This window comes from Alosa sapidissima, chromosome 13 (assembly GCF_018492685.1).
Source record: "Alosa sapidissima isolate fAloSap1 chromosome 13, fAloSap1.pri, whole genome shotgun sequence".
In the NCBI taxonomy this organism is placed as follows: domain Eukaryota; kingdom Metazoa; phylum Chordata; class Actinopteri; order Clupeiformes; family Clupeidae; genus Alosa; species Alosa sapidissima.
In genome coordinates, this window is record NC_055969.1 from 20,423,176 (window position 1) to 20,440,352 (window position 17,177).

General features: G+C 43.4%; 1 protein-coding gene across 3 annotated transcripts in view; it reads right to left on the bottom strand.

The window, feature by feature from the left end:
* The window catches only part of ttc33 (tetratricopeptide repeat domain 33), a 46,686-nt gene that overhangs the window by 18,890 nt on the left and 10,619 nt on the right, over positions 1 to 17,177 (bottom strand). For all 3 annotated transcript variants that reach the window (XM_042058803.1, XM_042058804.1, XM_042058802.1), the window contains exon 3: positions 5,347 to 5,428. In XM_042058803.1, the coding sequence (XP_041914737.1) occupies positions 5,347 to 5,428 (82 nt within the window). The remainder of the gene's footprint in view (positions 1 to 5,346; positions 5,429 to 17,177) is intronic.

The window sequence follows — 17,177 nt, forward strand, 5'->3', positions numbered from 1 at the left end:
TATTATTTTCTGTATTGTATTACAGAACCACACAAATAAGTCCTTTGCACAACTTTAATAAATAGAAGAGAATATTGCAATTGATAGTGCTCATCCCTATCTGACATCATTGCCCAGTTCTGACTGACTGGCTGTTTCCCTACATCCGGACCTCATAATATAAATACAGTCGTTTCACCGAAACCCTCCCGACAGGATACACCAGACGTGATAGCAGCGAGTATGTTCAAAAGAATTAGACCAGTCTTTTTACGTGTTTATATTTTTACGCTACGCGAACGGATCGCTTCAGTTGCGGACCCGGTGTAGCACGGGCCTTAGTTATACAATGTCCGACTTTCATTTAGTCCATACGTGCGGACCTGCTCCTGGGCACGTATCACACATGGAAAGGAAATTACAATAAAAGCCAACGTGACTTGAGGAACCCTGATACCACCCATGACTGGCACGAAGGTGGCATCCACCGTAACCTGGTTGCAAACTGGACCCCTTTATCTGTCTGCTGGTGTTTGCTTGGCACGGTGTGACAACCTTAATGTCAACATGCTCCCAGCGCCAATGCCTCACTAATCATATTTACACTGTGCCGGTTATGAAATGAGGACACAGAATAGAAGCTCTGCAATGTGTGTGCGTGAGCGGGATACAATAGCATAGTCCCACATTGTGTGTGTGTGCATGATGCAAGAGCAAGCGCTTATCAGAGGACATGAGGAGAGTCCAGCAGTGTCCTGCCACAAATCTAGTACCACCAGCTTGTCTCTGACAGCGAGGAAGGGGATGTGCTGTGACACACACACACACACACAGAGAAAGACAGACAGACAGACAGACACACACACATGCACACACACACACACACACACACACACGCACACGCACATACACACTCACAGAGAAAGACAGACAGACAGACAGACAGACAGACACACACACACACACTCACACACACACACACACACACACACACACACACACACACATACACACACAGAGACACGGACAAAAGCTTCTTAAGTTCTGCAAAGTCTGCAGCTTATAGATTGACAAACAGGAACAGCCCCACTCTCCTTTGTTCTTTCCATCTTGTGCTCTCTCATTCAATCTTGTGCTCTCTCATTCAATCTTGTGCTCTCTCTCATTCTATCTCTCTCCCTCATTCCATCTCATGCTCTCTCTCATTCTATATCTCTCTCATTCAATCTTGTGCTCTCTCATTCTATCTCTCTCTCCCTCTTTCCATCTTATGCTCTCTTTCTCATTCTATCTCTCTCTCTAATTTCGTCTTGTACTCTCTCTCATTCTATCTCTCTCTCTCCCTCTTTCCATCTCGTGCTCTCTCTCATTCCATTTCTCTCCTTTTCTCTCCCTCATTCCAGATTGCTATTTACATCTCCCTGACCTTCTCTATCTATTTTTTTCCATGTTTCTTTCTCTCACTTCTTAATTCATCTTTCATTGTCTTCAATTCTTGTTCTCTCTTTCTCTCTCTGTCTCTCATCCATTCCCTCTCTCTTCCACTCTTCCGTTCTGGCTTGCTCTTTCCCTAATTCCTCCTTCTATTATTCTCTCTAGGATTCATGTTTCCTCTTTCGACTTCCTGCTCTCATTAAGGCTTGCCCTTTCCCTCCCATAAGTATAAGTATAAGTATATAAGTATATATACTCTTTTGATCCTGTGAGGGAAATTTGGTCTCTGCATTTATCCCAATCCGTGAATTAGTGAAACACACTCAGCACACAGTGAGGTGAAGCACACACTAATCCCGGCGCAGTGAGCTGCCTGCAACAACAGCGGCGCTCGGGGAGTAGTGAGGGGTTAGGTGCCTTGCTCAAGGGCACTTCAGCCGTGCCTACTGGTCGGGGTTCGAACCGGCAACCCTCCGGTTACAAGTCCGAAGCGCTAACCAGTAGGCCACAGCTGCCCCTTGGTCTTTTACTCTCTCGTTCTGTCTCTCATCACTTCTCTTTCATTCTACTTTCTTTCCCTCATCCCTCTCTCCTTTCCTCTCATTCTGTCTCTCATTCTATTCATTCTCATCCTTATCTCTCTCCCGCTCTCCGTCTTATTTCTCTCTCTCCAGCCCCGATAGAGGAGAGAGAGAAGGAGAAAAGAGAGGAGAGGAGCAGAGTGGAGGAGAAGAGAAGAGAGTGGAGAAGAGAGGAGAGAAGAAGAGGAGAGGAGAGGAGCGGTGTAGAGGAGAGGAACAGAGAGGAGAGGAGAAGAGAGGAGAAGAGGAGAGGAACAGACGTGGAGAAGAGTGGAGAGGAGAAGAGAGGAGAAGAGGAGAGGAACAGAGAGGAGAGGAGAGGAGAAGAGGAGAGGAACAGACGTGGAGAAGAGTGGAGAGGAGAAGAGAGGAGAGGAGAGGAGCAGAGAGGAGAAGAGGAGAGGAACAGACGTGGAGAAGAGGAGAGGAACAGACGTGGAGAAGAGTGGAGAGGAGAAGAGAGGAGAAGAGGAGAGGAACAGAGAGGAGAGGAGAAGAGGAGAGGAACAGAGAGGAGAGGAGAGGAGCAGACGTGGAGAAGAGTGGAGAGGAGAAGAGAGGAGAAGAGGAGAGGAACAAAGAGGAGAGGAGAGGAGCAGAGAGGAGAAGAGGAGATGTGATTTCCTTGACAGATGCAGACGGTAGCGAGATGTTTTGAAAACAGATTGTTTGTCCTGTACCAGATTGTCAAAACACACACACACACACACACACACACACACACAGGGTTGCCGGTTCGATCCCCGACCAGTAGGAAAAATGTGGGCGGGGGAAGTGTGGTTGAGCACTGCTCTCCCATGCCCACATCCATGGCTGAAGTGCCCTTGAGCAAGGCCCTTAACACCTAACCCTCACTGCTCCCCGAGCGCCGCTGTAGCAGGCAGCTCACTGCTCCGGGTTAGTGTGTGCTTCACCTCATTGCAGTGTTGTAGTCAAGTCACTATGCCTCGAGTCCGAGTCCAGGTTCGAGTCCCCAGTGTTCAAGTCCGAGTCAAGTCCAAGTCATTAAAAAAAATTCCAAGTCAAGTCCGAGTCGAGTCCACTACTCATCCGAGTCAAGTCCGAGTCGAGTCACTATTGATCCACGTCAAGTCCGAGTCGAGTCCCTATTGATCAAGTTGAGTCCAAGTCCAGCACTAAAGTAAGCATAGCCTACATGTCGTTACATTTTTTTCCCATTGCAGATGAAATCCTTAAAAGCAAAACGGACAATCTTCTGTCTCCAAGCAGGGGTGCCATCACTTGTGTGAAAGTAGTATTGCCAAATTTCTTGCCAAACCCAATGTGTTGTATTTATTATATCGGACAGAATACCATACCATAGCCATACCATAGCCTATAGGCCTACTCATAATAAATTAGCAATCCACATCCCAATCACACAGGCCATTAAGTCACATTATGCTGTTACTGACTGCTGACAATTGTATAGGCAGTGTTGTAGAAGTTCTAAGAGCTAGATGGACGTTGGAATAGGCCTATTTTGTAAGAGGTAGTGTGGATCATAAAAGGGCCTCCCCCGGGCATTTTTTTAAAATTCTGGCTGTTAAATAGCCTACACAATTTTAGCGCAGTTTGGGAGGGACAGAAACAGAGCAGGGCCCGTCTTGGTAGCTTCTTTCTGACTCCCGTGACGTGAACACTGGCTACTATACCTGCAACTGCATAATGTTATCACTTCACTGACACTATGGAGACATATTTCACTAGATGAAAACTAGCTTTCAGTTAACGGAGATGCAGATCATCTGCCTAATTAATTTCTTTGCGCAACAGGCCACATTCTACGTTCATTTCAGCGAGATGAGTGAAATAAATGTTTTTTTAAGCTGCCATCGCCATAGGCTACTATTTGCTACGATATTCACCTGTTAGAAATAGAACAAGTTGCTTTTTCCTTTTTTTTTCGTGCAGTGGATTAGGCTATCAAATCGCTTGTTTGAACAGTAACAGTAATCCACTTCATTCGTGGTTTTAAATATAGTTGTTTCTGGCATACCCACGAGAGGTTCAGTTTGTCAGTTTCACTTGCGCAGACACGTACTGTAGGCCTACATTGACACTCTACATGGACACTCTACTAGGCAATTTAATGTTATGCTTCTATATTTTATGACACCAAAATTAAGAAGTATGCTATATCTTGATCGGGAAAACTTTTTGTTTATTTTTCTTTCATCCGATAATAGCCTGCTGCAAATTAGACAGAAGCACGGCAGGGCATGCCCCAAATGAAAATGAATGAATGGAACCTCGCTTCTCGCGTCAGTCAGGAAAAACACTGTTCACCAAGTCACGATGATCAGCTATCCAGCAGCAGTGTGTGATGTTTAGCCTAGGCTGAGTGTAATATTAGGTAATGTCATGTCATGTATGAGAACTAATAATGCCTGGCAATACTACATTGAAATAGCGGCGGCCATGTCTCCAGGCATTTTGGTGTTAAAGTTAACGTTAGTTTGCTTTGCATGTGAACATAATGTGACTTGCAATGTATGACACAGCAGTAGCCTAACATTCCCTTGAACTAAAATTAGTATTACGAATAATTTAGATATTAAAATCACATAGCAAATTATAGCATAATGACATACTACAATTATAGCCTTATGATATATTACAAAAAAAAGTCGAGTCGAATGCACGAGTCCGAGTCCAAGTTCGAGTCATTCAGTGCTCAAGTCCAAGTCAAGTCACAAGTCTCTAAATTTAGCTAATGACTCGGACTCGAGTTCGAGTCTCGGACTCGAGTTCGAGTCTCGGACTCGAGTACTACATCACTGCCTCATTGTGTGTTCACTGTGTGCTGTGTGTGTTTCTCTAATTCACAGACTGGGATAAATGCAGAGACCAAATTTCCCTCACAGGATCAAAAGAGTATACTTACTTATATACTATACTTACACACACACAGACTAACACAAGGTAACATAAGCATAAACCACATGTCCAGATAGACGCATATGGACTTGCACACACCAGGCACCCAGGGGTAGGTTGTTCCCTGACTCCAAAAAGAGATGACAGCTCTACTCTACTATAGCCTTTAGAGCCAGAGAAAACAAAATTACAAAGCTAAGTGCTCAGTGTGTGTGTGTAAGTGAGATAGAGAGAGAGATTCCTTACAGCTCTTAGGGCAGACTACCATTCTACTGTACTGACTGTGATCTGTGCTTTGTGCTTTGTGTGCGTCTGTGTGTATATGTGTAAACGCAAGAGAAAGCGTGTAAGTCTAGCAGGTCTGCCAAATGATCTATTCACTAAGTGAGCTTTGGCAGCGTTGTTTCCTTTTGTTTTGCTTTGTTATGCTTTGGTTTGATTGCTGTATAATTAAGTTGAAGGAGATTTGTACCTGAGCCTTCATCTCATACAGGGACGCCTCTTCTGGAGTCAACTGAATGGCCTCTTCCCAGCGCTTAATAGCCTCCCAGTGTCTGTAAACACACACACACACACACACACACACACACACACACACACACACACACACACACACAATACAAACATCTGAGTGTTAATAACATGCCATTATGTCTTGCCAACATGAACATGAATAACAAATTGGAAAGCCCTTACATCCAAAAACACTAAAACAGAGACACACATGGTAGAAACATAAACACATAAACACAATAACATGATCGGAAGTACCAAATTGTTACCAACATGAATCATTAGGGCCTTATGAGACAAAGGAGAATACACACACACGGACGCACACACACACACAAAGGATTGAAAGTAATTTGCACGAGGAACACATTCCATTACGACCTAATGGCGCATTTGTGAAAAACACATTGTAACAGACACATGACACATACTACTATAACACATACACACACACACACACACACACACGCTTATTATGGCCTCCAGATTTTTGTGACATAGGATAACACATCAAGACATTATGCCATTAACACCTTCCAGTAAAACCAATCACCAACATTTCAATTCATCACACACAGAACATGACACACACACACACACACACACACACACACGTCCATCCAGACACAGTGTTAGCAATCACCTAATACGTGTACACAGCATTACCTCTCCTGCCTGACTACCCTGACGGGTCCGCAGCACAGAGTCGCTCACACACACGCATACAAACAAACACACACACGTATGGTCTCACCACAGCCCTGTCCCCCAACCCTCTCCTGTGTATTAGATTTGATAGAGAAACATACAAGGCCTTTGAAGTCCAATGTAATCTTCCAGGAAACTGCTAGGAAAGAAATCATTATCCCGATTATTCTGAGAAGTGGAGGCAAAGCCAGCCAAGACATTTTAGTTTCCCCGGATTGCTTGCATTTTGTGCACCTATCCGGCCAAGGGAAACTGGTATTAATTGCAAAAGCCAGATGAATGAGGATCAAAAAACAACAACGTGTGATTAGGTTCTCATCAGCGAGACTGAAGACTTATCGGGCCGGGCGAAGCGGTTCTGATAAGCGGTGCTGATTCTGGAAGAAGCCTGCGAGGGTTCTGGAACCGAAACTGGTCTGGGACTACACGGTGAGTAGTTGGTAACGCGTGAAGTGAGACTCAACACAAACACACACACAAACACAGAGAGCAGAGCCCAGTCTGCCAGACCGCTAATGGGAGGCAGGACAGAGCCATCTCTCCTGAGATCGTATAACCTTATCTCAGAGTGTGTGTGTGTGTGTGTGTATGTGTATGTTTGGATAGAGGTGTGTGTGTGTACAGTGTGCAAGTATGTGTAAGTATGTGTGTGTGTGTGTATACAGTGTGTAAGTATGTGTGTGTGTGTGTGTGTGTGTGTATGTGTGTGTGTGTGTGTGTGTGTGCATGAGTTCTTGCAAGGAGGTGTGTATGTGTGTTTGATCCGTGTGTCTGTGTGTGTGTGTGTGTGTGTGTGTGTGTGTGTGTGTGTGTGTGTGTGTGTGTGTGTACCCATGGGATGTCTGTACAGCATTTACGATCTTAAGCCTGGCAATATCCTGGATTGAAACACAATCAGCTGTCAAACACCAATGTGTCTGGATGTGTTTGAGTCCAGAGAGGGAATGAGAGGAAGGTCTGGCTACTGTCATCTCTAACTCAACACACACAACTTACACACACACACACACACAACTTACACACACCCACACCACAGTATACTGCTTACACACACAAACACATTACTTACTGAAACACACTGCTAATTGACACACACTACTTATTTACACACACACTACCTACTTACAGAAAAAGCGACTCTAAATTGGAAGTACACTGCAAGTGCTTCAGACAGAAAAATGACGGTAGACAAGGAGATTCTGACAAGTGAACTAAACAGAGTGTGAAGGAACTGAAATGGGGGGGGGGGGGGGGGGGGGGGGGGGGGTGTTGACTAAATGACAGATCACTGCAAGAAAAACACACACACACACACACATACACACACACACCACACACAGTGACAGACTGTGCAGATTATTTAGACATAACATGTGAATGTATGAGTGTGTGTGTGTGTGTGTGTGTGTGTGTGTGTGTGTGTGTGTGTGTGTGTGTGTGTGTACTGCCCAACAGTTGGCCAACTGTTTGTTGGCCAACAGTTACGTGACTGCGAGACTGTTTAAGTCTCGTTTCTAATGGAGAGACATTTCACTTAATATCCAGCCTAGTATTTATTTGTTGAGACTGGCAAACTCCTATTACGTAGTGGGTGACTTTTTCAATCAATTCTTTGAAAGTCTTTGCTGGTTAAGACCTGGCAACTGAGAGATGGTATAAGCTCCCCAAACATAATTTGTGAGGACGTGGGGAAGGGAAGACAGAACGTCATTTTCTTGAGCCTGTCTGCAGGCTTTAGAGCCAGAGGGAGTAGAGTACAGTCCAGTACAGGGCAGTTAAGTCTTCAATATGTCTGCTGCTACCTCATACTACAAACTCTCAGGGTCAGAAAGGAAACAAATCATAATCTCTACAGTCATCACACAGCAAGGGTTCACACAGTTTTTCTACCATATCAGACAGGTCTATCTGAGAGACAGGCCTACCTGAGACAAGACTAATAAAGAGACAGGTCTAATGAAGAGACAGGTCTACCTGAGATAGGTCTATCAGAGAGGCAGGTCTACCTGAGACAGGTATGATAGAGAAACAGGTCTACCTGAGACAGGTGTAATAAAGAGACAGGTCTACTTGGGACAGGTCTATCTGAGACAGGTATGATAGAGAAACAGGTCTACCTGAGACATGTGTAATAGCGAGACAGGTCTACCTGAGCCAGGTATGATAGAGAAACAGGTCTACCTGAGACAGGTATGATAGAGAAACAGGTCTACCTGAGACATGTGTAATAGCGAGACAGGTCTACCTGAGACAGGTATGATAGAGAAACAGGTCTACCTGAGACAGTAATAAAGAGACAGGTCTACACAGGGACGGACGTCAGTAATATTCTACTTGGACAGTCCACCTAAAGAGGTTATACAGATGGTTAGTTGACATTCAAGTTCAGTCTTTAACACATCACCATAACAAAATTCAACCCCTTAAACTAACATTAACCATAAATTGTTGTTAACAAAGATTACTGATAATGTGAGCATCGATAGATGGCCTGTAGGAGGCCATGCAAGTAAAGTGTGACCCAGATATTTTCTGAGTACCATCACCCAACAAACACGTTGTGAAGCAGAAGAGATTGTTCTTTACAGTACTTGGAGAGCCATCGGAGCAGCCCATCCAGTAAGCTGTCAGACTGAGGATACACACAGCCCTAGAAAGCACACAGGCCAAACAAAGTAGGAGCTAATACAGACCACAGAACGCTATTAATTATACGCTGGTTGCTAAGAATTATTTTTGCATATTTACAGAACCCATTACAACAAGTAAAGTATAATTAGATCCCATTACAACATGTTTAAGTTTAAGTATAAGTAGGACAGCTTGTAAAGGTATTTTTGCATAAATACATAATTATACAAATACATTACACAAACACACTTGGCAGTGCATTTGTACAGATTTGTACCTGCTGCATCTCGTGTTTTTGCGGAGCCGCCCGGAGGACCTCAAATTTAAAAAAAGTTCAACTCAAAGCGGAAAAGTGCCTGACATCACTCGCGTTTTACAAGCGGCAAAGCGCGTCCTGTCTGATCACCATCGATATTTCTCACCTGTCACTCAAGCAGTATTTGCCAACTGTCATTTATGGGTGTTTTGCTTGAACTCCTTCATATTTCATAACTCCTTCATATTTCATACATTCATTAGTTTCTGGTATTTCCCAGGGCTCAGGAACGAGTTTCAACGTGCAGGGGTCAGATAAAAAAAAAACGTCCCCCTAAGGTCAAGCAGATGCCAAAAGGTCAAAGTTCACATCCTGAGAAGTCAGGACTGAAGCACTACAAGGCAGAACTGCATCAGCTTGATAAGGGGTTGTCTAACACAAATAAGAAGGGAATGTGAGTGCCAGTGGCCGGTTGCACAAAGCACCTTAAGTTAAGTTTTTCCCTTAAAATCTGATTTAAGGGTCCCTTAGAATAAAAACGGTTGCACAAACACCCTTAAGTTTTCTCCTTAAGATTTCCTTAACATTTTCCCTAAAGTATTTAAGGGTTTGTCCTTATCTTGTAAGAAATCCCTTAAACAGTTGCACAAACGACCTTAGTAGTCTAACTAAGGGGAAAAACCTAAGGGACATCTGACTATACCTTAACCATATTATTAACTGAATTGATGCTGATAAATGAAGTATATTAACTACTTTTGACAATTCAAAATAAAACCTCTCTGTTAATATGCTTACTCTGTCAAATAGGCCTAGCTTCTATCAGAAACATGCTGTATTGTTATTGTGTAGTTTACTTAGGCTAACTTTAACAATTCATGTGGATGTCTTGTTAGCCTAGAGCTTCGGTTCGGTTCGCTAGGCAAAACGTTGGTGCACTGATGTCAGTCAGGATCATCTCTAACTTGCCAACTAGTATTGTTCAGTTCATGTATATAACATGCTTTACTTGCTACCTGGATAATTTCCGCGAATATTATTAAGGTAAGATAAATGATAAGATCATTAAGCTTTACTGTGTTCGGTGGGTTAACGGCATCGTGGCAAAGGCAGCTAGTAGGCTACAGCTGTTGAACAATCTCTGTGGAAACTATAGAATTTTCGTGCCGGAAAAACTCTTTCAATGCAGTAAATTGCTTAACGTTTCTCCTTAACTAAGGAAACATTTTAAGGTATTCTGTGCAACACCCTTAAGTAAATCCCTTATCTAAGGAGAAATTAAGCCTTAAGGGTCATACTTAAGGGAAAAAACTTAAGGTGCTTTGTGCAACCGGCCACTGGTCACTGTCGAGAAACACAGAACTGTTTCCTTTGATACTGAGCGAGACAGCACCCACTAAACAAAGCTGTCAAACCAGAGGTCAAAGAGGTTGTGTCAAGGTGTGAGAGGTCAAAGAGGTTGTGTCATTAGTGTTCCATCCTCCCAGGTGCTTCCTTCTTCTCTGGTCCTACAGAGAATGTATGCACACAGCACCCACTCAGAATACTGTGCAAACACAGCAGCACAACGCCTCTGCAACACTGCATACACAGTCGCCGCGCTGCACACATGAGCTGCTGCTGCAACAAGTCAAGTCCTGATCCGTCATGCCAGCTGTGCACACAACAGCTTCTTCTGAAACGCCATTCAGAGTAAGAGTCACATGGGTCAGCCAGGCACTGCTTGGTCGTGCACAAACCTGCCGCATCAGAAGTGGAAAGACAAGCCTTTATCTCAGAGCGAGATGCCAAGCAGCCATGGTGCCATGGTGCCAGCCACATCAGTCTCATCATGCATTCACACCCATTCCACACCCTAATGAACGAAGACCAAATAAACACGAACTTCACACTGCATTCTCTCTGACAGAGGTGGGACCAAGTCACTGTTTGGCAAGTCACAAGTAAGTCCCAAGTTTTAGCACTCAAGTCCAAGTCAAGTCCCAAGTAAATACAGAGAAGGGCAAGTCGAGTCCAAGTCCAAGTCTCATCAAAGCCAAGTCGAGTCCAAGTCCAAGTCCCAATCTTTTTCAAGTCCTGAACAAGTCATCAGGTACTCTTCACTTAATAATGGCATTATTAGACTATCGATCATAATTTTAACACTTCCATCTAATCCACAGATTTTTTTTTTATAAATACAGATTAAAATATGTTCGATGTTTCTGTCTTGAAATCTTTTACGATATATGCATGCGCATACAATATACACATGTGCATACCTGAGTAATCTGTACAAAACGGATAGCTACATGACAAATAAAAATATTGTTTTTCCAAATTTCGGAGCCCACTGTAAGGATGAGTAATAATTTGACTGATGGCATTTCACTGCGCTAGGCCACAGATTTGCCTGCAAACAATTTATTAGGCTGTCTGCCAGTGGCGACTCATAAGGGAAGCCAAGGTCAACACTTTTATATTATTTAAAAGATAATAATGACACAGTAATTTTGTTTTAAAGTATTCATTTCTTAAGAAATACTACACATGTGATGCTGTTTATCTCATTTGTAAATGGTGCACTGTCACTTTAAGCCCATTGTGTGCCACTGTCCACACATTCTCATAATGATCTTTTTTACCAGCTCCATTCCTATGGCTAGTCCACAAACTCAAACATTGTTTGTGCCACATGAATAGCACAATATTAACAATGATAAGCATTATATTAAGTTGGCACAAACAGCTTTCATTCCTTTGGAAATAGATGCATGTATGACATGATGCTTGCTTGACATTTTCTGTTTGCAATTAAATGTGAATTATGAGCCTGGTAGCCAGTAGCCACCTAGCTAGCTGAGTGGAATGCGTTTCAATCGGCATATCAATGTGCTTCATGTAAACAAATTATTGAATAGGCCTACTTCAGGACTCACCATTTCCATTAAACAGAGGCAAAGACAACTCTTCATATTCTTGTCCACTTTCCAAATTACAGTGAGTGCAGCCTATGTCATAGTGACCTGGATCTCATAGTTTATAACAGTAGTGAGAACCGGATAAACAGGGTTACATGTTCACTCCAGGTTCACTCCCTAGTTTCTTTCCAATGCAGTACTGAGATGAATAAGCTCACATCATGACCTACACAGTCAATCACTAACTACACGACTTTACCAGAGAAGCTGAACGGCTCAGCTTCTGGTCAGAGCTGAATCAGTCTGGGAGCAAGTCAGGACACCAAAGCCCCATCAGGTCTCATCCTACCCAACACTGGACATTACCACTGGAGCTGCTGGTTGGCTACATGACTATAGGCCCATTCACACCAAGTACGATAACGATAACTATAACTATAAACAAATATTGTTCTCGTTAATATGAATGACGACATTCACACATAAACTATAACGATAACGACATGAAGAACGATATCGTTGGGGATCACTTTCAGAGCGATTTTGAGAACGATAAAAAGCTAACAGCAAATCAGAACCCATTTTAGCAGGAACATTCAGTAACACAAGGAGAGACTTTGTTTATCGTTGTTCAGTGTGAACACTTTTATCGTTATGGTTATAGTTGGGGGGAGCCGTGGACCACTGGTTAGCGCTTCGGACTTGTAACTGGAGGGTTGCCGGTTCGAACCCCGACCAGTAAGCACGGCTGAAGTGCCCTTGAGCAAGGCACCTAACCCCTCACTGCTCCCTGAGCGCCGCTGCTGTTGCAGGCAGCTCACTGCGCCGGGATTAGTGTGTGCTTCACCTCACTGTGTGCTGAGTGTGTTTCACTAATTCACGGATTGGGATAAGGGAGACCAAATTTCCCTCACGGGATCAAAAGAGTATATATACTTATACTTATACTAGTTATCATTATCATTATTGTTCTTGGTGTGAATGACCCTATCAGAGAGCAGCTGAACAGCTCAGCTTATTGTTAGTGCAGCACTGAGGTGGAGGACCTTGGGAGAGGAACACTGTTCAGTGGGGTCTTCCCTTGAGCAGCAGCCATCACTGGGACACATCAGGATCAGAACAGGATCAGGTCAGGGCCACATCAAGACGAGATCAGGACCACATCAGGACGAGATCAGGACCACGTTAGGACGAGATCAGGACCACATTAGGATCAGGTCAGGACCACATCAGGACGAGATCAGGGCCGAGGTGTTGGAGCAGGCCGCCCCATGTGCTTCAAAGAATCACTCACATCAATTCCAAATTCCTCCACAACCACTTACGCACTTAAATTAACTCTGAAAGTTCACTCCTTTGTCAGACGCCTGGTTTCACAGACAAGGGAAGTCATCAACCGCTTAAATTATTACAGCAATTAGCGACTCCAGATTGTTGAAATGACAAACTACTGCTGAATACTCTCTTTTTTTCTACAAACCTTTGAGGGCAAACTGATAATGTACAATATGTCTGTCACTTTGAATCATACTAATGAGTTCATTGTATCAATAATTTAATATGTGAAAGGGGTTTCATTTGTCAAAAGAGTTCTTATCTTTTGCTCCTTCCAAAGTTGCGAGAAACTTAAGTGTAATGATGGACTGACCTTCTTTGCCTCGGTCGCTCTGTTGTGCTGGTTAGTACCGTTCAACATAACAAAAGTCAGACGGTAACTCCTGATACAGGCCATGGTTATCTTACACCTCAACCACACGGTAAGACCCTTCAAACAGGCCTCCCGGTCAATACAAGGAAACCCTTCAACATCAGCTAAATGAAAAAATGTAAATGCAAATATTAACTAAACATTTAGGGAGCTCTTGTTATATATACTGTGTAAATTAATTTGAAGGTTTAATGACAATTTTGCAGGAAATGGCATTACACATTATTGTAATATTTTTCAAAATCTACTGGAGATCCTGTTTCAACGTATCAGTGTAACATCGAGACATCGAGAAGACACTCACAGGGAATATCTTATTTCTGTCTGACTAACTCTGTAGGCCAGGTTACACCAAACAACTGAAGTAGAACCAGGGTTCCCACCAATTTCCACAAAAAAAAAGACAATTCCATGACTTTTCCAGGTTTTCCATAACTGTGGGAACCCTGTAAAGTGGAACGTTTGCAGAACATTATGATGCAACTATTAGCGTCCACTAAAATCAATGGAGCTAGCTACACCAAGCGCAAGGGCAGCATATACCACAGACATTAAAAAAAAAAAACACTGACCAGTCTTCTATTTCTATTTTTACGTGGTATTTTGCACACTAGGTATGCAAGCGCTCCGAGTCAGTTGATGATACATTTTGCTTGTTTTGTAACTGTTAACTAAATTGTGGCAACGCGTATGTATTTGTGCACTCATAACTATCCCCACACTGGTGATCAACTCAGCACCCAGACAGATAGTCTACATCCTCCAGGGAAAGTGGAGAGGCAATATTCAATAAACCTCAATTAGAGAGAGGCCACACAGACAATTATTTATATCTGTTCCTAAATGAGAAACCACACCACTGAGAACAGACACACACTCACACACTGTACACGCTGTACACACACACACACACACGCACACGCACACGCACACGCACACGCACACGACCCAATTAAAGTCCATCAGATAAAAGACTTGAGAGGCTGCATTAAGAGGGGGATGTGAATAGAACTTGTTAGATTTCATTTCATTTCAGTGACACAGATACCAAAAAATATGATACACAAACACACACGGACAGTTAGGACATGTGTTCTCTCTCTCTCTCTCTCTCTCCCATCAACAAAAAAAAGAAATTTCCCAATCAACCCAAAGCACCGCCAGGCGAAATTAAGCTCTAATTGTTTCAGTTCTAATTGTTTCATGCTCTTCCTTTTCACTGCTAGATTATCTCCTTGTCCCTACAAACCAAAAAAAGCCTACAAAAAAGTCACACACACACACACACACACACACACACACACACACACACACACACACACACACACACACACACACACACACACACACACACACACACACAGTCAGACCGTGAAGGTCCAAACTCCTTGGTTCGTGTTTCTGTTTTTGTGCCGTCACACACCACATGGGTGCCAGGAAGAGCAAAGGCAGTCACACTGGGGAAGTGATGACTGTAAATCCCTCTCCCATCCTCCTCAGCTCCGACCACAGCCCAGGAACCTGGATCCAGGAACCAGGAGGCCCTCCAGCATGACAAACACTCACCACCTCCAGTGATGGGCACACTAACTCCACTATGATCGATCTGTTCCCTCACCCACTGTAGGAACAATCTGGCAGAGCGGTGAGTCAGTGACATACACACCCATGGTCACAACCTCACACACTCACACACAAACACACACACACACCTATGTACATACACACTTGAACTCACTCACCCACACACACACAGAGCGGACTAATGGACCAGTATGAGGTGGTCATAGCTGTTGAGATGTAAAACTATTTGACAGATAGAGGTGTACACACACACACACACACACACACACACACACACACACACACACACACACACACACACACACACACAGACTGGTAATGACGTGGTCTAAGTTAGTGATGTTTAAACTGATCTGACAGGCCGAAGCTCACACAGTTACGTCAGACACTGACACAATGCATATGGGCCGACGGGTATACAGTACTCTGAGACTGGGCTGTGTAAAAGGATCTGCCAGTTAAGGGCACACAAAAGTGGGCTTGCACACACATACACACACACACAAACACACGCACACGCACACACACAGAATGCATATGCTTAAAGGTACTAGCCTACTATGTGTGTTTGATGTTTGAAGTGATCTGCTGGTCAGATAAACGCACAAATGCACACACACGCGCAGACACACACTCACACCTACACACACATCACAGCGTGCATATGGACAGCCTAGTGTAAGGCTACATGCACACAATTAAATGTTTATTTCAAACCGTTTTAAAACTACAACTATGTCCGTCCATATGTGTGTATTCACCTCAGATACTGTATGCATCATATCAGATCAGACTCCAAAAACACACACCCCTTGACGATTTGTGGTGCTCAAAAATACTCAAATAACAGCTTTCCTGCTGCGTTTATTTATTTAGGCAACTGTAGCCTTGTGGAACGCAGTATTTAACTGACAGCTTCCAACAAAGACAGCAAGGTATGCAACACTTGAAATTAGTCATCAACATTGGTGGTCACGGATAATTACACAGCAGAGTTGATGTTTATCTTCTTCTGGGAAAGTGTCCTAAAGGATCCTTCCCGAGAACAGCCAAATGATATAATGAGAATGTTGAATCAACGGAAACACAAAGGGAATGTGTGTATTTATAATTTCCAAATCATTTTCAAATGTTTGTTTCAAATTCCTTCAAATTATAAAAATGTGAAACCAGAGTTTTCAAACTAAAAATGGGGCCAGAAGTGTTTTGCAGTATAAGTATAAGTATATATACTCTTTTGATCCCGTGAGGGAAATTTGGTCTCTGCATTTATCCCAATCTGTGAATTAGTGAAACACACTCAGCACACAGTGAACACACAGTGAGGTGAAGCACACACTAATCCCGGCGCAGTAAGCTGTCTGCAACAACAGCGGCGCTCGGGGAGCTGTGAGGGGTTAGGTGCCTTGCTCAAGGGCACTTCAGCCGTGCCTACTGGTTGGGAACACAACAGCAGAATAGTGAATAGTGAAAATGAGGAGTAAAATAGTGAAAATTGTAGCAAAAGCTTTGAACTGGTTCACGGAGCGAAAATGAAAACCAGAAACGTTTGATGTTTTGCTAGGAACAGAAACGAAACCAGACACTTAACATTTTTTTATGATCCGGAACAGAATACCATTTATCTAAAATAATGGTAGCTGGTTAATACCATTATTTTTTTCGTTCTTGGACAAGATTTCTGTGCAATATGACTTGGTGAGGTTCACTTCCGGTCATTCACTCATCGGGAGAAATGTAATAGAGAAGCTTGTCGCCAGCAAGTAGCCTAATCAAGATCGTATGCCCATAGGCTTTTGGATGGATGTAAGAACTACAGTGATGGTTCTGTAATGCCAAAGTCATTTTAGGCAAGTCCCTCCACTTGGTGGCCATATTGCAACGCTTTTTGGGCACTTATCGGGCATCTATTTTGGCAGAAATGCGCGTACGCAAGGCTTCACGGCATCAATCTTGCTCCAGCGGCCAGATCACAACACATGATTGGCACAATGTCTTCACAA